The sequence below is a fragment of the Caretta caretta genome, chromosome 10 (genome assembly GCF_965140235.1).
Source record: "Caretta caretta isolate rCarCar2 chromosome 10, rCarCar1.hap1, whole genome shotgun sequence".
Taxonomy (NCBI): Eukaryota; Metazoa; Chordata; order Testudines; family Cheloniidae; genus Caretta; species Caretta caretta.
The window spans coordinates 41,442,113-41,469,171 of NC_134215.1; the positions used below are offsets into that span (position 1 = coordinate 41,442,113).

The 27,059-nt window shown below is 52.0% G+C and overlaps 1 protein-coding gene and 1 long non-coding RNA gene across 5 annotated transcripts in view; one reads left to right on the forward strand and one right to left on the reverse strand.

The window, feature by feature from the left end:
* Nucleotides 1-27,059, reverse strand: part of CD276 (CD276 molecule) — a 100,347-nt gene that overhangs the window by 37,186 nt on the left and 36,102 nt on the right. For all 4 annotated transcript variants that reach the window (XM_048866152.2, XM_048866151.2, XM_048866150.2 and 1 more), the window contains exons 2-4: nt 21,383-21,546; nt 7,467-7,817; nt 5,689-5,985 (exon numbers count right to left, since the gene is read on the reverse strand). In XM_048866152.2, coding sequence (XP_048722109.1) covers nt 5,689-5,985; nt 7,467-7,817; nt 21,383-21,431 — 697 coding nt within the window. In that variant the 5' untranslated portion in view covers nt 21,432-21,546. The remainder of the gene's footprint in view (nt 1-5,688; nt 5,986-7,466; nt 7,818-21,382; nt 21,547-27,059) is intronic.
* LOC142073358 (uncharacterized) lies at nt 10,528-13,906 on the forward strand. Its single transcript, XR_012670188.1, has 2 exons — nt 10,528-11,035; nt 11,729-13,906. It is a non-coding gene; the product is annotated as an uncharacterized LOC142073358 (long non-coding RNA).

A 27,059-nucleotide genomic window follows, 5' to 3' on the forward strand; every position in this document is an offset into this window, starting at 1 on the left:
ACAATGCCAGAGCAGCATGACAGGACACACATCAAATGCATGAGACACAGAGCAAGGGCTGCCAGCCAGCTACAGAAAACGCTGGGCAGTTCTGATTCCCAGAGTCCTGCCCTGGAGCCTGCTGGAGGAGAAGAGAATCCTGGACTTGAGCATTGGACACAGGATGTGGGGGAGTAAATGCCATATCATTATTTTGCCCATTGGACAAACACATGGAGGTGGCAACTCCATTAGGAAAGTACCACGACTCCCAAGGGAAACCTCAAGTGGGCTGCACATGATGAATGGCAATGGATTCAACAGTGAGTCTGTTACACAACCGACTGTTGTGTGCTCTACTGAGAACATACCAACCAAGCTTTCTCTCCAGACATAGAATTCTGTTGTCCAGGGTCTGCAGAGAGAGAATCCAGGGTACAGGCTGAGCAGTCTGAGGGTGGGACTCTAGTGGCAGGCAGACCGGACAGCAGCGTCAAGGGGATGTGTCTGCATAGTGCAGATAACTTCATGAGCCCAGAGATTTGCCATGGCCTGTCTTATTGCAGGAGAACTTTCATCTGGGAAGTTCTGTTCAAAGGAGACAAGCCTTGGGACTCCGTCTAGCTCTGCAATAGGTTGGCCAACAAGCTGCACACTTGCTTTAGTAGGTTGGCCTTGCTCAAGAGAAATGAGTTTGCGAATCTTACTGGGGATGGGGAGAGGATTAAAGAGCGATAAACAGCGGTGTTCAAACCCATCTAGAAAATTGCATGACTGGGGCAGTTATAGCCCTATCCACTCACATTCCTTTAGTGCTCTAAGAGGAAGTGCTGAAAGTCTGGGAAGATACATGTTCTTCACAACCAGTGGTGCCCTTTATTCTTATAAATATTCCATTCTGAGCCTAGAATTGCCCTCAACTGAGTGGTAGACAGCAGGAGTCCAGGATCTTGCAGATCAGCTTCTCAGTAGAAGAGAAATCAGTTATGTGAAATCCGGGTAAATTCTAAGTGTAATTTTTTTATTTACCTGTACATCAGCCCCTCAGAATCTCAGCTCAGCACCAATGTTTGGTTCCCAGAGGGCCATGCTGCCTCAGGAATTAACTCTCAGAGATCAAGGCACACAGAAATCTCTCCTAACGCTCACACAGCTCCCTCTTCACAAGACACTGACTCTACCCAGAATCTCACCTCACCAAAATCTAGCAACAACACAGCATATCTTCCCAAGGCATGTTCCAAGACTTTTTCCTCACAAGAAAAAGACTTGGATAACTATAACAGCACCACCTGGTCCTCCCTGAAATAAGCTTATCCACTTCGGCCAGCCTATACAGCAGGCCCCTGGGCAGGACAAGTAGTCTGTATCCTCCCTCTTTCTCTTCACAGGTCAGGATTCTGGGACCTTTACCCGGCAGGCTCTGCCACCCAAGCCAAGAAGCAGCAGGCTGGAGCTATTGGAATGATATGTGACCACCCACACTCAGGTACCAGACTGAAGCCAGACACCACAGACGTATGTTTGGCGCTGAGAGGCGGCAACAGCACTCCAGCTTGAGACTTATCGACTCAGTAAGCAGAACGACCATCTCACCGAGTGCTCTTCAGTACACGTCCACCCTTCTCCGGCAGAGGACATATGCTGGATCTTAGTCAGCACGGCATCACTCCCATGCTCAACCCATGTAACTACACTGAAATCACAGCTTACCACAGCTGGACAAGATTCCATTAGTGCTCTGCAAGGAGTGTTGTCTAGCGCTCACCCATCACTGCCCTCCCCACGCGTTCCCCTGGGACATTCAGCAGAGGTCTGGGACCCGGGGAATGCAGTTCCCTGGTGCCACCTGAGCCCACCACCTCTATTCCTCTAGTGGTGGTGCCTAGCACTAGCTGTGTCTGTACGGAAGAAATCCTGGTCCTCCATCCTCCGCCCAGCATCTGCACAGCAGTGCTTAGCTTGCTGGAAGGAGCGCCATGAATCTAGCCAAAAGCTTTATGCTCCACCCGGGACCCTCCTTCACATCCCAGCAAGTGGTGTACCAAGGATAATTAAGCACTAAATTAATGTTACCGGTAAGTGTGCAAGGTTATAAAGATCTCCAAGGCAGCTATAAAAGGAGAGCTAGCAAGGACAATTGGAAGCCCTTTATAACCCAGCTGCGACCTAGTCACCTGCGCAACTGAGACAGGCCCATAAAGTATTTTACTGAGAAGTCGAACTTCTCCTGCCAGCTCAGCTTCCACGAAACGGAGCCTGGGACCCACCTGGGTCCCGCTGCATACAATGGGAGCGGCTCTGCCCGGGGCCAGAACTGGGCAGAGATTTCAAGCACCCCCTTTACCAATGGAGTAGCTGGGGTAGTTCAATCATGCAGCAGGAACACAAAGGGCAGAAAATGACCCAGGACGAGTAGCCAACCCAGGACGCCTGGCTACTCCCAGACCAAATTCACTCCGTTCTCCTTGCTTTCCTCTTTAAAATGGAGCATGAACATCCCCAATCCCCCCAGAGTCTGGACTATCTAGGCACTAATGAGAGGGGGAGGGGAGCTGACCACAGAGCAGGGGAACACGACAGGTGTCCAGGAGAAGGGGAGCAAGATTCCTCCAAGAAAACAGGAGGAGGGTGGAAGAGCAAAGCCACATGAATGTTCCCCTCTGCCCTCCCAGAGCTGGGGTTGAGCCCTGCTCCCTCTTCAGGGATGGCAGGGGACAGTGGGGCAGCCAGCACCGTCTGCACCCCAGAGCAGCCTGACCCATCGCTCTAGGTGAAGCACACCACACAAATTGCACCCCTACACCCATTTCCTCAGGAGTCGTGTCCCCCAGCAGCAGCAGCTGGATGGGTGGACTGTGTGTTTTGGAGAGGAAAGGGGACCGGAAGGGGTGCCAAGCAGGACTGTAGGGCTGGGTGAACTTCATCGAGGGGGCTGAGGGGCACCAATTATGTCTCAGGGCAGTAAAGGGCTGAGCCACAGCACAACCCGTGGCTGGACAAGAGAGACCCAGGTGGAACAGAGGGTCTGGCTGGACTGTTGCCTATCTCCCCTTCAGATGGGGTCCCTAGTCCCTGGGGAAGGTTAGTGCTGCCCCGTGGTCTGGGGGAAGGTGTGGCTGTTACAGCTCTGCTGACCAAGGAACTCTGCGTGCCCCAGATGGCTCTAACCCTCCCAGCCCTGCTGCTCTCCTTTGCCAGTCCTCCTTCGGCTAAGGGCTGCGGACGGTGGCCACTCTCCTTAGGTCCCTCAGGCTCACAATACCACAGTCAGGATCCGTGCTTCATGTGTCCTGGGCCTGGCTCGTGCCCATTACGCTGCAGTAAGAAGAGCTGCTCTGCCATGGGCTGTCTTGCAGCCAGTCAGTCTCACCCAGCTGGGTGGAGGGGGTGGCACATGTGTAACCTGCTCACCCACTCAGCGCGGCACTCTTATCCCCTCTAGCCGGGGCTGGGCCCATACACAGGTTAAGCCTGCTGCAGCCTAGGCTGACAGCTCGGATTTGGCTCAAGTAGTAGAAGGTCACGCTTTAAGATCCAGCATCCACACCCCAGGTGTAAGCCCCACTGCAGACAACCTGCGCAGGGCACAGGCACTGCAAGTGATGGCCTGTATGGGGAACTAGTCTGCAACCTTGGTATTATCAGTTGCCAGTCTCCTTGAGCGACAGTCTCCTGACTGTGCTCCCTTGGCAGCCCCAGCTGTGACAATTCTTTATTTATCGAGCCAGCAGAGCAAGACACTTTCAGAGGGAAGTGGCTAAGTTGAACAATGCTCTTATGGCGCAGAACCTCCTGTACGATAAACAGTGTTTAATAAACTGGGCCTGTTTATATTTATGATCTGTTTTCTCAATTCCCTCCTCCTCCTCGCTCAGTCATCAAGTGGAGGGAACAGCACTGAACAATCAGCCATCAACAATCCAGTGGTGCCACTGACAGCCTGTAGGAATCAAACTGCCAGCATATTAGCTGAACGGAACTACCCAAGAACTTCACCAGGACATGAAAAAAGAAAAGGAGTACTTGTGGCACCTTAGAGACTAACCAATTTATTTGAGCATGAGTTTTCGTGAGCTACAGCTCATTTCATCGGATGCATACCGTAGAAACTGCAGAAGACATTATATACACACAGAGACCATGAAACAATACCTCCTCCCACCCCACTGTCCTGCTGGTAATAGATGGACAGTGGGGTGGGAGGAGGTATTGTTTCATGGTCTCTGTGTGTATATAATGTCTTCTGCAGTTTCCACGGTATGCATCCGATGAAGTGAGCTGTAGCTCACGAAAGCTCATGCTCAAATAAATTGGTTAGTCTCTAAGGTGCCACAAGTACTCCTTTTCTTTTTGCAAATACAGACTAACACGGCTGTTACTCTGAAACCAGGACATGAGTTACACTGGAAAACGGTAGGCTCCTGGTTGGAAGGATTACTGTAATTATAGGTATATTTGTAGCCCAGGAATAGCAGGGATTTGCTCAGGGAAGTTACTTATTAGGATGGTTAGTGGAACTTAACAGTAATCTTACAGCCCCAAGGCTCCCAGTGTGCTCTGTGGTGAACACATAGGGATCACTGCAGCTACTTCTAGGGTGGAACACACCAACTCTTTAACAGCTCACAGCTGCACAACAGTGTAAGAAAAAGAGTGAAAAACACCTTACCCTATTGAAACATACTGAGGTGATTTAGGTTGGTGGAATGTAACTGCCTGAGTTGAGATCTATGCAGAATGCTGGGGCTTTACTAATAGGATCTTTAATGATCTCAAGCAGTCAGGACCTCTATTTCCATTTCAGCTGGGACTGCATCTCTGGCAGCATAGCACCCCCTGGTGCCATGCTGGGCACTAGCTCCATGCTGACTCAGAGAGAAGAGCACCACCTACCAAACCATGCACATCACATCCCCTCGCTCCCAGGCGTCCCCTGGAGGTCTGTCATACAAGCAGCTGGCAGGACTGCAGACAGAGTAGAGATGCACATGGAGGCGAGGAGCCAGATTCTCCAGCAGCATATAGGGGCAAGGGAGAACTCCCAGCATAAGCAGCCCCACACTACCACACTCCTCAGGCCCCAGTGTTGGTGGCATGCCAGGAGTAGGAGAGAACGCAGGGATTTGGGGCTGCTGAGCAGTGCAGGGGAGGCTGCCATAAGACCAACCCTCTGGGCTACTCCAAGTTACGGTGAAGGTTGCTTCCGTCCCTGCAGCAGCCCAGAGTGCAGGCGATGTGAAGCCACCTTTGCCCCCCTGCTCCTCCCAGGCTGCACCTTCCAAGCGGGGTGTCTTCCACAGGCCAGCATCTGCCCCTCTATGGACGCAGGTGTCCAGCTGGTGGAATGATTTGTCATGCACTCCCCTTGACTCGGCCCAAGGTCCCCCTGAAGCGTGGCACATCAGAGAGACTCAGATCAGCCAGTGAGGGCCAGATTCCTGCAGCATGGCGTGGAGGCCAGGAAGAGGCAAAGAAGCCAAAGGAAAGACAGGAAGACGGCTGCCTAGGCAAGCTCTGGGCCCCTTGACAGGCTGGGCTGGCGTCTAGGGGGAAGATTTGGCTCAGACCTCATTTTCCAGGACCACCTTCACCCTTCTCTAGGTTTTATCTGGGAGGCCAAAGCTCCAGCCTGAGGATCTGAGTTCTGGATGCCCAGGGCTGTTGGGCAGTAGGCCCATCCCCGCCATAACGCCCTGCCCGGCTCACCAGTGATGGTAACAGAGGCGTGGGTCTCCTGCTGCAGCACGGGGTTCCGCACCAGGCAGGAGTAGGTGCTGTTGGGCTCCAGCACCACCTGGAGGACACTCTGCACGTCAAAGAGTCCTTCCTCATTGGCCACCTGGGAGGTGGTGACATTCTCTGTGATGTTGTTGCCCTGGCCATCCTGCCAGAGTACCGTGGCTGCAGGGTAGCCGCGGAAGGCGTGGCAGGTCACTGTCACTAGGTCCCCTGGCTTCAGGTTCTTGCTGGGCTCCAGGTTCAAGTTGGGCTTGGAATACAAAGCTGAAAAGGAGAGGAGAGCCAGTATGATGCAATGGAAGTTAGCCAGCTGGCCAGAGGTGGGCACTGATGAATAATGCAAGGTCATTTCCCCTTCCTCCCCCATGGCCTTCTCACCCCATAGTTATCACACCACTGGGACCCAGGGCACCATTCCCACCCCACCCCTTCCCTTCGCCTCAGAAATACAGCAAAGGGCATGCTAGGATAACTTTCCCACAATGCTCTCGGCTGGGAGGCCATGGAGAAGCTGACCCACGGAGCTGGAGATGGGGGAGGGAGCTGCAGATGCCCCAGACAGCTTAACAGCCTGCCAGGCAAAACGCTGAGCTGTGCAGAAACACCCCACAAAGTGCAACCCCTCTGCGCCCTCTTGCTGGGCATTGGTTTGGCTCATGGTGTCTAACCCCCAACCCAATATACATGACACCTATTCACTCTAATGGGACCTGGGGGCTGAGAACGTATGCCCTCTCCCCTCCCCATAGCGTGTTTCTGTGGACAGCAAACAGCATCTAGCACATCAGAGGCCAGGGTGAGCCAAGGGGGACTGGCAGGCTGGGGCCATCCCTTCACATGCTCCAGGCTGGGCAGCATCAACGACCCAGCTGCTGTGACTGCATCCCCATGAGGGCTAACTGCACTGGGCCGGCTACAGGATTTTGGTGCAGTGGGGAGGTCTAGGTTGGATATTGGGAAACACTATTTTACTAGGAGGGTGGGGAAGCACTGGAATGGGTTACCTAGGGAGGTGGTGGAATCTCCATCCTTAGAGGTTTTTAAGGCCTGGCTTGACAAAGCCTTGGCTGGGATGATTTAGTTGGTGTTGGTCCTGCTTTGAACAGGGGGTTGGACTAGATGACCTCCCGAGGTCTCTTCCTACCCTAATATTCTATGATTCTTTGGTGCAGTTGTTTAGCCGAGCTCCACAATGGATTCCTGGAGCTAGCAGCTTTCCCCAGGGGAGGGAGGTCAGGCAGGCTATCCAGATAATTTAAATTGTCCCCATCCCCACAGCATCTGAGAGGGGCTCTCCAGGGCAGGGGAGTACAGCGGGACGGGGTAGAGATGGGCCCAAATTGCCGAAGTAGGGGAGCCCCATGTCTAACCCTTCCCAGACCTGGGGAGGTTGGATTTCGGGTTCAAGCTCAGCCCTTATTGAAAGAGAGAATCACAAAACTCAGCTCAGGACCCTGAACCCTCCTAGCCCCCACCCACCCATGGTTGGGCTCTGGGTCAGGCAAGAGGGGAAAGAGACAGGAACCGTGTAGGAAAACAGGGGAAGGGATGGAGCGGGAGAGGGGGGGACTATGGAGAGCAGGACAGCAGGTGCTGTGGGAGGGCAGTGGGTGAGGGGATGAGACACTAGATTGCAGGGCGAACCTGGGGTAAGCCCCAGGTGAGCATGGCTCTGCCAGGGGGACATGAGGGGCTGGGCCTGCCCAGGTGTCTCTCTACAGCCAGCACCTCCTCCCGTCTCTCACCAGCCACCTGTAGCGTCACCGCCGCGCTGCTGTAGCTATGGACCCGGACAAAGCAGGTGAAGCTGCCCTCATCGGAGATCTGCACCCGCCGCAGCAGCAGCGAGACATTGCCCCGGGGCAGCTCCTCGTAGAAGAGGGCCGTGCGGTTGACATAGCCGCTGCCCTGGTCAGCCAGCTGGTCCCGCCCACTGGCAAAGCTGTGCACCAACCGCTTGGTGTCCGTCAGCTGCCAGATGAGGCTGAGCTCGGCCAGGCTGAAGCTGGTGTCAGGCAAGAAAGAGCAGTGGAGGACGGTGTCCCGACCAAAGAGGGCGATCACAGGGTCATCGGGTACCCGGATATCCACTGAGCCTGGGGGCAGAGGAGAAAAAGGCAAACAGCAGTGAGACACCGCTAAAAACACTGCCATGGCACAGCCCCTCCCAGCTCACGGCACCATGCAAACCAGGGCTAGAAGCAGAAGGCCCCTGGACAAGGGGGTAACCTCAGCCTAGCTTTCCCTTCCCCTAGACTGGGAGGGGGCCTCTGGGGAGGTCACGCTTTACCCCCCAGGACCAAAGTGCTGAGGTGCCTTTCCATTTCCTTCTCTGCACTGGAGTCAACAGGCGCTACCCACACCTGGGTTTTGCAGGATAGTGCTGCATATACAGACACAACCATTATGGCCACCTCTGGGGAGGAACATGGCAGCTGCCTGGCAACAGAACATAGCAGTTTAGGGCAGGAAGCAAAGGAGCACTCTGAACCCAGCTGGCACTGCTGGAGGGATTTGAGGAAGGCAAACTACAGTTAGAATTTGGCCAGGACACTACAGGTTAACAACCCTGCCTCTTCTGATCCTTAATGATCACAGTGGTCAGGATGTGAGCTCTCACCCAACAGCACAGCATCCCCTGCTGCTGGCCAGAGCTGGCTGTCAGGGAAGAGTGCCCCCTATTGATTCACCAGCACTCTGTCCTGCAGCGCTCTGTTTTACTTGGAGGTCTCCCATCCCAGCAATGACCCAGCCAACCCTGCTTAGCTTGTGGGAGCTCTCAGGAATACAGCTCACACTGGTGTGATTGCAGAGAAAGCACCATTAAATCACAGCATCCATATCAAGTCCCTTTGGGTTAGGGCATGCCAGAGCTGAGCCAACACAGCCTGCTGCAGCAAGAGCCAGTCTCAGCAGGCATCACAGAATAGGCACCCACATCTGCACCACTGCTGCCCTCAGCTGGCCACCACCACTAACTGAACCCTCTTCCAATGGCAGAGACCCATGGATGGCGCTGCCCAAGGGGAATCGCAGGGTACGGATCAGCTACCCAAGCCTAGAGGGGACCTTCTGCTCTGCTCAGCTCAGCATTGGTGCAGGGTATTCATGGCTGTAACTTCTGCCTGGGCAATGTGCCTGTAAGTCAACCCACACCTTCCTGCCAGTTCTGCGATATTGTTAGCAGCATGCCCTACAGCAAACAAACATCCTCTGCTGAAATCCTCTTCCATTTAGGTCTCTCATCGCCACAGGGTGCAGCCATCCTGAAAGAGTAACTCAGCATTACTAACGAGGGCAGCGGTCTCCTTTTATACCCAGGGCTCCTGCCTTGGCTGTAACAGGAAGGTGCTAGCAGGAAAAAAGAGTCTCCACATATTTTACCCTTGGCTGTGTCTCTGCTGTCAGAGGAATCTGGAGACCAAGCTGACGTTAGCATGCTGTACCGGATGTTATACCAACAAAGATTCAACCCAATTGCTAAAGTGACAATAGAGGTATCGGTCCCAAAACATTATTATTGATATTCCACCACTGCCCAGTGGCTCTAGCTGAGATCAGGACCCCATTGTGCTAGGTGCTGTACAATCACATAGTGAGACAGTCCCTGCCCCAAAGGGCTTACAAGCTAAAGAAACAAGAGACAAAGGGTGGGAGAGGAAACTGAGGCACAGAGCAGGGATATGACTTGTCCATGGTCACCTAGCAGGTCAATGGCAGAGCTGAGAGGAGAGCCCATATCTCCCAAGTGCCAGGACAGTCCTTAGGCACCAGCTATCTTTGGGCATTTAGGGGAACATTCTCAATGACCCATGTTCTCTCAGTGAAGGGTGCATGAATGTGCATGTGTACACACACACGCACGCACGCTCTATGCTTTGCTCTAAAGAAGCAACTTGATTCTGGAGGAACACACTCTGTTCTTTTCAACTCTATTGCCACCATTCCAGAACTAACATGACATTTCCCGTCTGTTCTCTGTGGATCTCTTTCCCCTCCCACGATCTCATTCAGACAACAGACAGTGACACAGCCCTGTGCATGTATCCCCACAGGAAGGAGTCGTTCTGAATCTGGCTTTAATGGCCCTGACCGTACTGCCTCAGGATGAATGTAATTTTGTACATTTCATCACTCTGCCAGTTTCCCGTCTTGTGGGGTCTGAGTTAGATGCCCATCTACTTCAACCAGCTTCACAGATGCAACCATTCCCTGCCTCTGCAATTCTCCCAGCTGCCTTTCTCTGGCCTCCTGCTCAGCTCAGGGGCAGGGCGAGCCTGCACAAATGGCACTTGCCCACCGCATGCAGCTCTGCCAGCACAGCTTTTACCAACATTCCCGTTTCAAATATGGATTGACAGAAAACAGAGAGATGGGGAGAAAAAGGGATTTAGAAATTATCCGGATATGAACGAGGCCTGATCTATACTCCAGAGTTAGGTCGACATAAGGCAGCTTACATAGACCTAACTCTGGAAGCGTCTACTCTACAATGTCGCTCCCGCCGATGTAACTCACCTGCTACGCCAACTTAATAACTCCACTTCTACGAGAGGAATAGCGTTTAGGTCAACATAGTTAGATCGATGCAGCATCAGCGTAGACACTGCATTACTTATGTCAATTTTAGTGGCCTCCAACAGGTGTCCCGCAATACCCCACACTGCCAGTCTGGTCACCGTTTCGAACTCTGCTGCCCAGCCGCCCTTTTAAAGCCCCATACATTTTTGAAATTCCATTTCCTGTTTGGTCGTCATGGATAGTTCACATAGCAACTGCCCAGTTGACCCTGCTGGCTCCATACAGCAAACATGTTCCTGCCTGGGCTACACAGGAGGAGGGGGATCTCCTAGGTCTGTGGGGAAAAGAGGCTGTTCTGGCATGACTCTAATCCAGCAGTAGAAACAGCGACATATAATGAGCAGATCGCCCCAGGGGAAAGGACTACGACAGGGACCCACAGCAGTGCTGTGTGAAAGTCAAGGAGCTGTGGCAGGCATACCAGAAGGCAAGGGAGGCAGTCACTCTGGTGCAGAGCTGCAGACATGCCGCTTCTATAAGGAGCTGCGTGCCATCCTTGGCAGCGACCCCAAGTTCCCCATGGATACTTTGGGGGAGCTGGAGACACAGGCCCCTGCAATGCACAGTGAGCAGGAGATGTTGGGTGAGGAAGAGGAGGAGGAGAAGTATGGGGGACAGGCAACCAGGGAATCCAGTGGGGTGGCCAGCCAGGACTTCTTTCTGATGCCACAACAGTCGAGCCAGTCCCTACCATCCAGCACCAGCAAGCCAGATGCAGGGGAAGGAACCTCTGGTAAGTATGCAGTTTGCTTTGATATTGCAGGGACACATCTGTTCATTTACTATTTTTTGATCAGGCAACAAGAGGTAGTGAAATAAACAGTGGAGGTAGAGTTACTGTCTGCTTCTCATTCCCCTGTACAGTTAGACAAAGGGGGCCCTGTGAAATAGTTTGTTTATGCGCACTGGGATGTCCCATGAATCCTCCACAGAGATCTTCAGGAAACTTTCTTGGAGGTGGTTTGCAATCCTCTGCCAAAGGTGTATGGGAGGGTGCTGTCTTGTTTCTTCCACTGCAGTAGGACACTATCCCACACCACTCAGCAATTACTTCAGCAGGCACCATTGCAGCACACAGGCTAGCAGCACGCAGACCCAGCCTGCAGCCGGACGTGTGCAGGACCTGTTCCCTTTCAGCCTCTGTTACCCTCAGGAGTGAGCTATCAGCTAAAATCACCACCGCCTGTGGAAAACGGTGCCAGTATTCGGTTCAGTTGCTGTATCTGCAACCACTGATCCCTATGTGCTCCCCGACCCTTACTGTCCCAAATTAACCGCTCCACCAGGCAGTACTCACCATGGCTGGGACTACTGCCGTGCTCTATGAATCCCAAAGGGAAGTGAGAATGTAGTGCTTGTAACGTGTGTGAATCAAGGGGAGTGAATACACTCACAATAGTACCTCCGTGCATTATGTCTTTTGCAGATGGAAATGTGGCCTTGAGATCCCTCCATCCACATCAGCAGAGCGGCTCAGCAAGATAAAGAGCAGAAGAAAGAGGACACAGGACAACATGTTCTAAGAGATCCTGCAAGCTCTGATGCTGCAGATACCAAGCAGAGGGCTTGGAGGAGCCGCCTTGCAAACAGAATGGAAAGGGAGAGTGTGGAGAGCAGAAACGCGTATCAAAAGGACAGAGACTCAGCAGGACATGATAGCACTTTTCAGTGACATGTTGGAGACTCTTACAGACCTTCAGGTGGAAAGAATGGTTGAGTTTAGAAAGGGGTTCGAGCAGATTATGGCGCAAAGGCATGAGGTATCTGAAGGGAAAAGCTCAGACTTGCAGATGGAAGCAGGACTGAGGAATTCTGAGGGGAGACTGGGTGAGGAAAGTGGTCAGTGGAAGCATGTTACTAAAAGAACCAGGCAGAGAAAAAGAAGGGCGAGTGAATGAGAAATAGAGCTCAAGAACCGGTTTGCAGAGTTGGAAAATGACGAAGGGGCTCAGCAGGTAGTCATTGAAGGTGGAAGGGCAAGGAAGAAGAGAAGAACGGCTAGTCCTATAGGAAAAGGGGAAGAGGCAATGGAGACTATACCAAATATGAGCCCCAGGAGGATACAGGATGGGTTGAAGAGGATTAAAAGGGAGAATAGGAATGGAAAGAACTTGCAGCCAGAGGGGACAGGGGATAGACTGGAGAATAGCACCGTCACCAGGAAAAGGCAGGTCTATGTGATCGGGGACTCTTTGCTGAGAAGAATAGACAGGCCTGTAATCAGAGCTGATCCAGAGAATAGAAGGGTGTGCTGTCTTCCAGGTGCTAAGATAGGGGATGTAGACCTGAGGTTGAAAAGGATCCTAAAGGGAGCAGGAAAGAATCTCCTAATTATCCTTCATGTGGGAACAAATGATATGGCTAGATTCTCGCTGGAAAGTATTAAGGGACACTATGCTAGGCTGGGGAAGACGCTTAAGGAAATCGAGGCTCAGGTGATCTTTAGTGGGATTCTGCTTGTTTCTAGAGAAGGGCAACAAAGGTGTGACAAGATTATGACCATCAACAGATGGCTTAGGCAGTGGTGCTATAAGGAGGGCTTTGGGATGTATGGCCACTGGGAGGCATTCATGGACAGAGGACAGTTCTCTCTCGGACTTCATCTGAGTAGGGAAGGAAATAGACTTCTAGGATGGAGGCTGGCACAACTGATTAAGAGAGCTTTAAACTAGGAATTTGGGGGAGATGGCTGGGAGATGTCCAGGTAATCTCCACGCCGGATTTTAGCATTGAGAGGGAAGAAAATGAAGTAAGAAAGGATACAGCCGTGGGTAGGAGAATGTGTAGATAAGGAGGAAGGGTAGCGTGGATACCAGTCTAGTAGGTTATACTGGCTGTAGAATGACCATGCCTAATAGGGTACAGAATGTGAGCGAGGCCAAACAGCAAAAATTAAGATGTTGGTATACCAATACGAGGAGCCTACGTAACAAAATGGAGGAACTAGAGCTACTAGTGCAGGAAGTGAAACCAGATATTATAGGGATAGCAGAAACATGGTGGAATAGTAGTCATGACTGGAGTACAGGTATTGAAGGGTCGTGCTGTTTAGGAAAGACAGAAATAAAGGTAAAGGTGGTGGAGTAGCATCGTATATCAATGATGAGGTAGAATGTAAAGAAATAAGAAGCGATGGAATGGATAAGACAGAGTCTGTCTGGGCAAAAATTACATTGGGGAAGAAAACTACGAGAGCCTCCCCTGGGATAATGCTTGGGGTGTGCTATAGACTGCCGGGACCTAATCTGGATATGGATAGAGCCCTCTTTAATGTTTTTAATGAAGTAAATACTAATGGAAACTGCGTTATCATGGGAGACTTTAACTTCCCAGATATAGACTGAAGGATGAGTGCTAGTAATAATAATAGGGCTCAGATTTTCCTAGATGTGATAACTGATGGATTCCTCCATCAAGTAGTTGCTGAACCGACTAGAGGGGATGCCATTTTAGATTTGGTTTTGGTGAGTAGTGAGGACCTCATAGAAGAAATGGTTGTAGGGGACAATCTTGGTTCAAGTGATCATGAGCTAATTCAGTTCAAACTGAATGGAAGGAAGGATTAACAAAAATAAATCTGTAACTAGGGTTTTTTATTTCAAAAGTGCTGACTTTCAAAAATTAAGGAAATTAGTTAGGGAAGTGGATTGGATTGAAGAACTTATGGATCTAAGGGCAGATGAGGCCTGGTATTACTTTAAATCAAAGCTGCAGAAGCTATCGGAAGCCTGCATCCCAAGAAAGGGGAAAAAAATCATAGGCAGGAGTTGTAGACCAAGCTGGATGAGCAAGCATCTCAGAGAGGTGATTAAGAAAAAGCAGAAAGCATACAGGGAGTGGAAGATGGGAAGGATCAACAAGGAAAGCTACCTTATTGAGGTCAGAACATGGAGGGATAAAGTGAGAGAGGCTAAAAGTCAAGTAGAGTTGGACCTTGCAAAGGGAATTAAAACCAATAGTAAAAGGTTCTATAGCCATATAAATAAGAAGAAAACAAAGAAAGAAGACGTGGGACACTGAGCATGGAGTGGAGGTCAAGGATAATCTAGGCATGCCCCAATATCTAAACAAATACTTTGCCTCAGTCTTTAATAAGGCTAAAGAGGATCTTAGGGATAATGGTAGCATGACAAATGGAAATGAAGATATGGAAGTAGATATTACCACATCTCAGGTAGAAGCGAAACTCGGACAGCTTAATGGGACTAAATCGGGGGTCCCAGATAATCTTCATCCAAGAATATTAAAGGAATTGGCACATGGAATTGCAAGCCCATTAGCAAGAATTTTTAATGAATCTGTAAACTCAGGGGTTGTACCGTATGATTGGAGAATTGCTAACATAGTTCCTATTTTTAAGAAAGGAAAAAAAAGTGATCCGGGTAACTTCAGGCCTGTTAGTTTGACATCTGTACTATGCAAGGTCTTGGAAAAAATTCTGAAGGAGAAAGTAGTTAAGGACATTGAGGTCAATGGTAAATGGGACAAAATACAACATGGTTTTACAAAAGGTAGATCATGCCAAACCAACCTGATCTCCTTCTTTGAGAAAGTAACAGATTTTTTAGACAAAGGAAACGCAGTGGATCTAATTTACCTAGATTTCAGTTAGGCGTTTGATATGGTGCCACATGGGGAATTACTAGTTAAATTGGAAAAGATGGGGATCAATATGAAAATTGAAAGGTGGATAAGGAATTGGTTAACAGGGAGACTACAGAGGGTCCTACTGAAAGGTGAACTGTCAGGCTGGAGGGAGGTTACCAGTGGAGTTCCTCAGGGATCGGTTTTGGGACCAATCTTATTTAATCTTTTTATTACTGACCTCGGCACAAAAACTGGGAGTGTGCTAATAAAGTTTGTGGATGATACAAAGCTGGGAGGTATTGCCAATTTAGAGAAGGACCGGGATATCATACAGGAAGATTTGGATGATCTTGTAAACTGGAGTAATAGTAATAGGATGAAATTTAATAGTGAGAAGTGTAAGGTTACGCATTTAGGGATTAATAACAAGAATTTTAGTTATAAGCTGGGGACGCATCAATTAGAAGTAACGGAGGAGGAGAAGGACCTCGGAGTATTGGATGACCACAGGATGACTATGAGCTGCCAATGTGATATGGCCGTGAAAAAAGCTAATTCAGTCTTGGGATGCATCAGGCGAGGTATTTCCAGTAGAGATAAGGAGGTTTTAGTACCGTTATACAAGGCACTGGTGAGACCTCACCTGGGATACTGTGTGCAGTTCTGGTCTCCCATGTTTAAGAAGGATGAATTCAAACTGGAACAGGTACAGAGAAGGGCTACTAGGATGATCTGAGGAATGAAAAACCTGTCTTATGAAAGGAGACTCAAGGAGCTTGGCTTGTTTAGCCTAATTAAAAGAAGGTGGAGGGGAGATATGATTGCTCTCTATAAATAGATCAGAGGGATAACTACCGGAGAGGGAGAGGAATTATTTAAGCTCAGTACCAATGTGGACACAAGAACAAATGGATATAAACTGGTCATTGGGAAGTTTAGACTTGAAATTAGACAAAGGTTTCGAACCATCAGAGGAGTGAACTTTTAGAATAGCCTTCCAAGGGAAGCAGTGGGGGCAAAAGACCTATCTGGCTTTAAGATTAAACTTGATAAGTTTATGGAGGAGATGGTATGATGGGATAACATGATTTTGGTAATTAATTGATCTTTAAATATTCATGGTAAATAGGCCTAATGGCCTGTGATGGGATGTTAGATGGGGTGGGATCTGAGTTACTACAGAAAATTCTTTCCTGGGTATCTGGCTGGTGAATCTTGCCCATATGCTCAGGGTTTAGCTGATCGCCATATTTGGGGTCGGGAAGGAATTTTCCTCCAAGGCAGATTGGAAGAGGCCCTGGAGGTTTTTTGCCTTCCTCTGCAGCGTGGGGCACGGGTCACTTGCTGGAGGATTCTCTGCTCCTTGAAGTCTTTAAACCACGATTTGAGGACTTCAATAGCTCAGACATAGGTGAGAGGTTTTTTGCAGGAGTGGGTGGGTGAGATTCTATGGCCTGCATTGTGCAGGAGGTCGGACTAGATGATCATAATGGTCCCTTCTGACCTTAGTATCTATGAATCTAAGCCATCCGTGCTTACCTCCCACTGCAGTCTATCGATAACTGCATTCCAGAACCTCCCTACATGCCCCACCCCCCATCACATTCCACATATTTTCCAGGGCTGCTGCACTACCCCTACCAAATCAGCAGCCAGCTATTCCACCTCCGCACTCCACCCTGGCGGAACTTTTCTCCCCTTTGCTTCACAGATATTATGAAGTGCACAGCAGGCAGCTATAACCAATCCATGAGTAGAGAGCACCAGCAGCCTTTCAAATGGCCAAAGACACATTCAACAGTTATGCTGCCCCTGCTGAGCCTGTAGTTGAAGCTTTTCTTGCTGCTGTCAAGGTGGCCGGTGTACAGCTTCATGAGCCATCGGAGCAAGGGACAGACTGTGTTGCCCAGGATCACGACTGGCATTTCCACATCCCCAGTGGTAATCCACCAGTCTGGAAAGAAAATCCCTGCTTGCATCTTCCTGAATAGGCTTGTGTTTTTAAAGATGATGCTATGCACCTTCCCTGACCAGCCCGCACTGATGTCGGTAAAACATCCAGTGATCCACCAGCACTTGCAATACCGTAGACAAGTAGCTCCTTCTGTTGACGTACTCCATGGCAAGATGGTCTGGTGCCAAGATAGTGACATGCATGACATCTGTTGCCCCACCACAGTTCGGGAACCCCACTGATGCAAAACCATCCACTATGTTTTGCACATTGCCCAGAGTCACTGTCCTTTGTATCAGGACATAATTAATTGCCCTGGACAGTTGCTTCACAGCAACCCCCACAGTGGATTTTCGAATTCCAAACTGATTCTCAACTGATCAGTGGCAATCTGGTGTTGCAAGCTTCCACACGGCAATTGCCACTGACTTATCCACCGTCAGTGGAGCTCTAATTTTGGTGTTGCTGCGCTGAAGGGCTGGTTCCGCAAGCTGATCCAGAAATGTGGCTTTGAGCATCCGAAAGCTCTGCAGTCACTGCTTGTCATCCCATACCTACATAACGATGTGATCCCACCACTCAGTGCTTGTTTCCTGGGCCCGGAACCGGCACTCCACCACGTGCAGCTGCTCAGTGAATGCCAACAGCAATCTTGAATTGTTTCTTTCAGTATCAGGTCAGCAAGGCATCCTGCAAGGCACTGTCAGATCCTTCGCAGCTCCTCCAGCAGCTCTGGAAATACTGAAGTACCAGGCACATTATGTCGGTGTCGGTCAGCACAATACTGAAAAGCTGTGCAGGATCCATGCTTCTCACAAAGACGGCAGATGCACAGGTTTGTGGGGATTTTGAAAAGAGGCATGAAACATTATAGGATGCAGATAATATTATGGGATGGAGAAAACTGCATCATGGGACATTGACCCCATGTTCCCAGTCACCCCTGCGTGACTCATTGCCCCCATAAGGCTTTGCAAACCCTTCTCAAAACACTTTGCGCCAGATGGTAGTGAGTTGCACAGTGGGATAGCCATGGGCAGCGGATATCATAGGCTGCGGGAGGCTGTGCCTACCCAAACAGCCAGGCATGGCCCCACCCACACTCCGTCCCCAGGCTCCCTCCTGCTTAGCACTCTGGTGCTCCGGGGCTGGGCCCGCGCCATCCACCCTCCCGGTGCTCCAGGGTTGGGGGCACAAGCCTGGGGCAGGGGCTGAAGGCCATGGTGGGGGGCCTCTGGGCTTGGGGCAGAAGGGGCGGGGCCTCTGGCAGAAGGGGCGGGGCTGGTATTAGCCTACCCCAGCCAGCAGGTCACACGCCGCCTATAGGGATAGCTACCCATGTTGCACTGCTATCCACATTGATGCACGCACGGCTAATGAGGACGCACACCACCGAAACAAGAAATGTGGTGTGGACAGGCAAAAGCAATTGAACTACTGTATATCGATGTAACTTAGGTAGACTTAAATTATTAGTGTGAACATGCCCTGAGAAAGAGATTTTTTTAGAGGAAAAAAGAGAGGGAGTGAAATATTTTAAAAGGAGGAAAAATAATGGACTAACTCATACAAGGGGAACACAGGCAAAGGAAGAGAGTGAGGAAAGACATCACGGCCTAGGGAAAAGTGGAGACTAGAGAAAAAGGAAAGAAGGAATCGGCTCGGGAAAGGCAGTACGCCACGGATTTTATGCTGTAGGAAGTTCGCTTTAGATCCAGCACTTCTCACACTAGGCGCTCAGTGTGGCTTAGATGTTTCAAGAAAAAACAAAATCTGAAAATTATCCCAGCTCTGGAAGCGGGGGTGGTGACACCACTCTGGACTCCTACCATCCTGCAGCTGCCACAGGTGTTAGGCAATTAACAGGTACTGCGCAGCAGCCACATCAGTCCTTGCAAGCTGGAATAAAGCCCAGTGGAAGATGTGTGTGACTCCTTCTCAGACACTAGATGGAGCCAGAGGTTTGACTTTATCAAACCTCCAGCCAAGTCAGGGAGTGACCCTACCTCACCTGCCTGTCTCTCCCTCTCTGGGAGCTATCTGTGCTGGCCTTTAAACCAAGTTTGTGAAAACGAGACCTGCTAGATCAGGGGTGGGCAAACTTTTTGGCCTGAGGGCCACATCTGGGTGGGAAAATTGTATGCAGGGCCATGAATGTAGGGCTGGGGTAGGCGGTTGGGGTGCAGGAGGGAGTGCGGCGTGTGGGAGTGGGTCCGGTGTGCAGGAAGGGGCTCAGGGCAAGGGGTTGGGGTGCAGGAGGGGGTGCGGAGTGTAGGAGGGGGCTCAGGACAGGGGGTTGGGGTGAGGGCTCTGGCCCAGCACCGCATACCTCGAGCTGCTCCGGGATGGCAGCAGTGTGCAGCAGGGCTAAGGCAGGCTCCCTGCCTATCCCGGCCCTGCGCCGCTCCCAGAAGTGGCCAGCATATCCAGCAGTGGCTCCTGGGGGTGGGGCAGGCAGCTGGGTGCGCCCTTCCCTTGCTTGTGGGTCCCACCCCCAAAGCTCCCATTGGCCACAGTTCCCTGTTCTCAGCAATGGGAGATGTGGGGGGGCAGTGCCTGAAGGCGAGGGCAGCGCACGGAGCCCTCTGCCCCCCTCCTCCGGCCCCAGGGACATGGTGCCGGACGCTTCCGGGAGTGGCATGGGGCCAGGACAGGCAGGGAGCCTGCCTTAACCCGTGCTGCACCACGGGGCTGGCAATCCCAAGGGCAGGATTGAAAGTCCTGACAGGCCAGATCTGGCCCGCGGGCTGTAGTTTGTCCTCCCTTTGCTAGATGGTTCAGTACTGTCCAGTGCCCCCTGATGTTCTGGTCCTCCCCTCCTCCCCCTCCCTCTGATCTGCCATTGCAACCTGTTCCCAGCCCAGCCGTTACCCCTGCTCCCCCACCTTTCCATTTGCACTATCTGACCAGGGCTGCAACTTCCCACACTCAGCCCTGCCCTGCCAAGCCTACTGGGGACACCCATTGCAGAGGCACAAACCAGCCTGGCTCCAAGCCCCTGAGCTGGACAAGAGTCACACCGCTGGAGCCTCTTCCTCCAGCCCCACACTTCCATGGCGCATCGCCAATTAAACAGCTCCTCCAGGACTTGGAGGTGGGACAAACAAAGACATCTGAATTCAGCTGGTCTCCCTGCCACACAAGATCCGTCTTTCAATCCTCTATGGCATTGGCAGCAAGCAGGACTACATGATCTAATGGGGCTGCTCCACCTCTGGATTTGATAGGGCTGCCCCAGTGTGGGGGCACAGCTGGAGAATTCGCCTTTGCCAATGTTGCTCCAGAGGAGCCAGCCATGAGATGGCTGCAGAAGCTCCTGTGAACACAAGCACGGAGGCCACTAGTGCTACCAGCAATACTGGGCCACGGCTCTGGTCCCGCCCTGCCAGTCTCCCCTTGCAGTGGGTGCAGGGGGAAACCAAGCGACCTCTCTCCCAACAGTGTAGCAAGGGCTGCTGGTGAGCATGTTTCTCCCACCGGCACCATGCCTGCCTCTGCCCTTTGCTGCCAGAACATCTCCCACCCACCAGCATGCCCCTCCCAAGGACCACAGCCAGGTGCTGTGACTCTAGGGAAGTCAAAACCTATCTAAGTTTACACCCAAAGTGGGAAACAAACACTATGTCTGTGTTGAGGTTTCAGTCAGGAGTGGGAGCAACTGAAATGCAGCCAGACAGACCATTCTCCTGACAGCCCAGCTGAAACCTCCAGATCTGAGACGTGTCTGAGAACATCTGTTCCCAGAGACTCCCATGGGATCAATTGCAGGGCCAAAGACTCTATTGTGGTTCATCAGTCCATCTATTGATGGCCTGCTCCCCTGCCCACACCCAGCACATAGGTGACAGGTACTGTATTGCGGGAGATGATCTGGCCCCTTCTGCTGGAGTTTTCGCCCCACATCTGTCCGTCCCCTGCCCAACAATTAATCCTATCCCCACCATCCATTCTGCCCCCTCCAGCCTCACCTCTGCTCCTCCTGGGGTCTCCATCCCTCTCCCAGCCCTGGGAGGGCTGCAGAATGGTCCTCTCTCCCCCTTCCAGGCTGGGGAGGAGGGGGGAAGCTCCAGAGGTTCTTCATCTTCCCTCTGCTCCTTCCCAGACTGGGTGCTGGAGGGAAGGAGCAGGGCCGGGGGGGGAGAAGAACCTTTTTGCCCTGGTGCTCACAGGAGAGGAGGGAGCAAAGCCGCACCGAGCTGCTGGGCTCTTTGCTCCTTCTTCCCGCCCTGCAAGGGCTGAGGAGCAGAGGGGAGAGACAGCCGGGCGAGAGGGTCTCACGTCATCGCCAGATGAGCTCCAGCCCCCTCTGAAATCCTGACGCTCACACCACACATCCCAGGAGTCAGCGCCATGGAGAAAGGTCCCGATCCTGTTCCTCCCCAAGTCACAGCCCCCACTGACCCCAATGGGAATGGGACCTGGGCCTACGGCAGCCTGTGGGGATTGTAACTCAGGCCAAAGGTCTCACTCGGGGCATTGCACCATCCTAGTGCCCCACCTCCCATCCTGAAGTGCCCCACACCGCCCAGCCCCACTCACCTGCTGGAGCGAGCACCAGCAGGACCAGGATGAGCAATGGGCAGGGCATCTGTGATGCAGGGCGAGATCCCAGAGCGTCAGTGGGGGGTAGTAGGGAGGGGAGAGCAAGGCTCTGTGTGTCCTTGGAAAAGGGAATCTTCCCTCTCGGCAGGAGCTGCCCTGAGCTGAAAAGAAAGAGACACAACAATCAGCATGAATTGCCGTGGACAGCAGGGGCTCCGGGCTGGGCCCACCAGGAACAGAGCTGAAGGCACAGCTGAGCTCAGCCCCACCAGCACAGAAGAGTCAGCACATCGGCTCAGCCAGGGACCCACCTCGGTCTGTGTCCTGCCGCTACCTATCTCCCTGAGGGCTTTACACTGCTGCCCATCACCATGGCATCTGAGCACCTTCCATGTACAACAGCAATAGCAAGGTCCCTGGTGCACATCATGGATTTTCTGGCACTCTTCTTTCTTGGAAGGGTCAAACTCGGCTTGCCTCTTGCATTGGCTCAGACAGGCCATCGGCCCATACAGCCCAGTGGCCCACTGTCTGGCCATTGGTTCTCCAATTCGGTATTTCCCCCCGCGGCTGCACCAGCTCAGAGTGTGGGTGCATCCAGCTCAGGATCCCACCTCCTGCCATGCTCAGTCCAACCGCCCGAGATGGCTGAGTGGGTCAGGCACTGGCCTGGGATTCCAGAGAGCTACATTCTACTCCCTGCTGCCACCAACTCCCGGCACAGCCCTGGGAGGGTCAGTTGGTCTCTGTGCCTTGGGAATAAACAGCCCTTGTCTTATCTGGGGCAGGGGCAATCTCTCCTGAGAAGGCCCCAATCTCAACAGGGCCGCTACACACTACCAGGATGCAAATAATCCTGCCCCAAGCAACGGCCACTATTACCAGCCTCTCTCACCCACATGCTTCAAAGAGGTCAGGCTTGTCCAGCTTTGTTCCCATTGGAATACGTGCAACAGGACAGACTCCAACCAGCTTCGGAGCAGCCCAAGGGCCAGAAGAGTCACAAGACCTCGGCTGGCACACAGGGACCCTCCATATGCGTTATACGCCGCGTGGGGATTTTATCATTACGTATTGCTCTCCTCCCCACATTCCTTCTCCTCTTTTTCAGTCTCTGGGCGCCACTTTTCACAGCCTACCACTACAGAGCCAAGACCCACAGGTGGAGTCAGAGGTCTCTCCTCCAGGAGGCAAGGCAGCCAAGTCTCATGAGCCTCATGCTGTTGGTGGCTAGCCTCATCTCCTGGAGTCAAATGAATACAGCAAAATCTCAGCTTTCCTTTAAAAAAAAAAAAAATGTCCATTTCTGGCAGAGACAAGCCGGAAAGCGAGACACCCCCCCGAAGGCTCAGGGAGCCAGAAATAGGCTGTTCTTGGTCAAAATTAGGGTTTTTAAGCCACTCCCATTATTTTTAGGGGGCCCAACTCAAGATTTGTGAATACATGGGGCTGGCAAGGCTGAGAAGGGCTAAGCAAGCTCAGAGCAAGGCCTGGCAGCCCTGCTCGGCTCTAGGGTGCAGGGGCTGAGATAGCATAGGGATGGGAGGCAGAACAGCGGGGGCAGGGGGGGAGCGATAGAGGTGGGGAGAGACCAGGAGGGGAGCAAAAAGGATCGTTGCCCTTTAAAGGCTTTGGTAGACCCACAACGCTTTCCCCTTCTCTTTGGGCCAGACCCTGGGGAGTGCTGAAGCCAAGGGCAGGGGAGGAAGCTCAGCCTCCCTCTCCCCGCCACAGGACCCAGCCCTTTAAGTGCTGCCAGGGGAGCCCACAAAGTCACTGGCAGAGTTTGCATTAAAAGGCAGGATTTCCCCCCACCCCCATGCCAACCCCCTACCTGGGCATACCCAGTTCTCCAGCACTCTTCTGCAGTGGTCATGCAGGACGGGCAGCAGAGCACGAACCAGTAGGGAGGGCATGAAGGGCAGAAGAAGAGACCAAATAGCCCTGAAATGAGTGTGGGGACCCCCAGACCTCCCTTTGTCCCACTGACATTGCTGGCAACTCTGGACTCTACAGCTGAAAGCGAACATGGCAAGCCCCAGATCGCACACAGCCCTGCAGCCAGTGGGGCCCAGCAGTCCCCAGCCCTGAAATTGAATAGCCCACTGAAATAACGTACACTGTGATAGCATCCTAGAGCTAGGGATTAAGGTCTCACTGCACTAGGTGCTGTACAGCACACATAAACTGGCTGGTGGCTACCATGACTGGCTTACACTCCAAGATGGCAAAGGGTACAGGCTGCAGCAGAGCTGCCAGGATCCACTTCTCCTGCAGAGGGCACTGGTTGCCACCCAGAGCCTCCCACACACCCTCAGTTCATAGAATCATAGAATATCAGGGTTGGAAGGGACCTCAGGAGATCATCTAGTCCAACCCCCCGCTCAAAGCAGGACCAATCCAAAATTTTTGCCCCAGATCCCTAAATGGCCCCCTCAAGGATTGAACTCACAACCCTGGGGTTAGCAGGCCAATGCTCAAACCACTGAGCTATCCCTCCCCCCAGAATATTGGTCCCTGACCGGGAATCGAACCTGGGCCATGGCGGTGAGAGTGCCAAATCCTAACCACTAGATCACCAGGGAAGAGCTAAATGATCCTGGGATGGTTTGACAGGCCAGCCCAGAAATAATCATGTCACTAGCCCTCCCAAAAATCCTTCATCCCGCCTGACTTGAGCCCTAAACTCACTCGGCCCGGGAAGACCTGAGCCCTTCATTTCCCCACCACCCTGCACCTCTGGCCCTCATTTCCTGGGTTAGACAATGCCCCCACACTTTTAGCAAAACAAGCAGCCCCATTGCCTAAGCCCGACGGTCTCTCCTCCAGTCATCCTTCACTGCCTCCCTGCTGGATGCCTTGGTTTGCTTTAATTAGATCAACAGGGATTTTAGTGCCAGGTGGGGGCCAAGGGGAATAAATTACATGTAACATAAATCAAAGTATGCTGGGTAATTTGGGGAAATTAAAGTAGAATAGTGGTCTCCAAACTTTTTTGGTCGCATCTCCCCTTACCTGGTCTTGCCCACCCAGGAGCCTAGGTCTGGAGCTGGGACCAGGGCCAGGGCCAGGAGCCGCAAGCCAGGGCTGGGGCCAAACCTGGAGCTGGCACCATGGCTGAGAGAGGGGCCAGAAGCCAGGGGCCAAAGCCAGGGCCAGAGTTGTCGCTGTGACTGGGCCAGAGCAGAGATGGGGACAGAGCGGGGCTGAGAGGCACTCCTCCCTGGCCCCCATGGGGGCTGGCCCAGACCCCATTGTGCCCTACCGTCACAAATGTTCCTCTGCACCCCCGGAGGGGAGCACACCTCACAGTCTGGGGATCATAGCAGTTGAACCTCAGAGTTACAAACACCAGAGTTACAAACTCACTCGTCAGCCACACCCCTCATTTGGAACCAGAAGTAAGCAATCAGGCAGCAGCAGAGACACACACAAAAAAGCAAATACAGCACAGTACTGTGTTAAATAGAAACTATGAAAAAAATAAAGGGAAAGTTTTAAAAAAATGTTTAACAAGGTAAGGAACCCGTTTCTGTGCTTGTTTCATTTAAATTAAGCTGGTTAAAAGCAGCATTTTTCTTCTGCATAGTAAAGTTTCAAAGCTTACTCCTGGGGGAATTCTGCACCACTGCGCAATGCAGAATTTTGCAGAAATTAACGTCATGCACACAGAATTTCCTTTCCCCCCACAGAAACGGGCTGCAGTGCTGCTGGTGGCCACTAGGGGACGCTGGACCTGGCATATCCCAGCTTACACATAGAAGACACTGCTGGGGGGAGGTGAAGGGAACAAGAGGGTTCCTGGCTGCTGCAATTCCCAGCATACTCTGAGGGAAGGACAAGGCGGCGCACAGGAAACTCCATACAAGCCTGGGATCGAGCATCAGGCTATGTCTCCCTCTGGATCCCTGGGCTCTGGGGAGAAGGGGGGTGGGAGTCTGGGCAAGTGGGGCCCTGCGGCTGGGCTCTGGGGGGGGGAAGGGGGTTTGGGTGTATTGGCTGGGGGGCACGATGGCTGGGCTGGGCAGGAGATGTGAAGGGGGCAGAGAAACAGGAACTGGGTAGTAATAGGGGTTTCTTTAATTCCCTACTCCTGGAATTTGTGTGTGCATCTGTATAGTTACAGACATAGTTGCTGACAAGTATTTGGAAATAAATTACCAAAATAATTGAAACTGGAGTGATTATGTAGTGTTATTTTGACAAATAAAATTTGCAGAATTTTGCAAAATTTTAAAATATCGTGCACAGAATTTTTATTTTTTGGCACAGAATGCCCCCAGGAGTAAACGCTGTATTAAGTCAATGTTCTGTTGCAAACAGTTGAAAGAACCATAACCTTTTGTTCAGAGTTAGGAACATTTCAGAGCTACAACCAACCTCCATTCCCGAGCTGTTCGTAACTCTAAGGTTCTACTGTATTGTCCTTGCTGAGACGTCAGCTCTCCTCCTGGGAAGTCGGCAATGCCCATGGGAAGGGGAGAACCTCTCTGGGAGGCATGAGGTGCTCAGAAGACCCCCACTTTCCAGGGGCTTTGCAGTTTGTTTTGGTTGGTTTTAGTCTTGCTGTGGAAGCGTGGGATGGAGGAGATAGGCTGAAGATCCAGAGGCAAAGGCAGAGCATGTGCCAGTGTACTCTGCTCCCCAACAGCCCTGCTATTGTAGTCCAGAAACACCCCCCACACACACACTCCCCACAAACACATCCCCTCACTCTGTCAATGCACAGACCTGCAGCACCCCATTACTTCAGTCCTGGACCCCCACAAAGCCATGTCAGTGCACCCCCCCCTTGAACCCCTGCAGTGGGAGCGCTTCAGGGGAGGCTGGGAGCACACTGCTCTGCAGCTGCTCTGGGCTGTGCTGGGGGCAATCGTTGACAGATAGAGCTTGCTTTGGAGGTGCTGCCGTTTACATTGGGGAGAGGGATGAGGACAGCTCCCAGCCACTTTAAGCATCCAGGGGGCCATAAAAAGGTGCCCTGTAGCTACCCGTTCCCTGTGCACTCCCTTTTGCCTCCAAGGTGCAGCCAACCACATTCTTTTACAAGAAACCTCCTTTTAAGGGCCCGATTCTGCTCCCACCAAACCCAATAGCTAAACTACCACTGACTCCAATGGAGCAGGATCGGGCCCTGCATATGCATTTCAGCTTAGTTTGATTTCCCATGGAATCAGAGCCAGTACAGGCTGGGAGACAACAAACAGACAGAAAAGAGCACCCACTTGGTTCCTGTCAAAAGCAGCTATTCACCTTTCATACCAGCACCTCCCCAGCCACATCAACAGCCTCTTTATTCAGCAAGGCCCAGGCATTTCCATGGGTTGGCTGCGATGGCATAAAGCCAGCAGCACCCAACAGAGCTTCCAGGCAGCGGAAATGAAATGAACAGCAAGCACAGGCAAGGACTAACACAGGGTTTAGAATCATAGAATATCAGGGTTGGAAGGGACCTCAGGAGGTCATCTAAGTCCAACCCCCTGCCCAAAGCAAGACGAGTCCCCAGTTTTTGCCCCAGATCCCTAAATGGCCCCCTCAAGGATTGAACTCACAACCCTGGGTTTAGCAGGCCAGTGCTCAAACCACTGAGCTATCCCTCCCGCAGTTTCCTCCAGCCTCTCCCAGGAGAGGCCTGGCTACACCCAGACAATGGGAACCCCGTTAGTGTTATCTG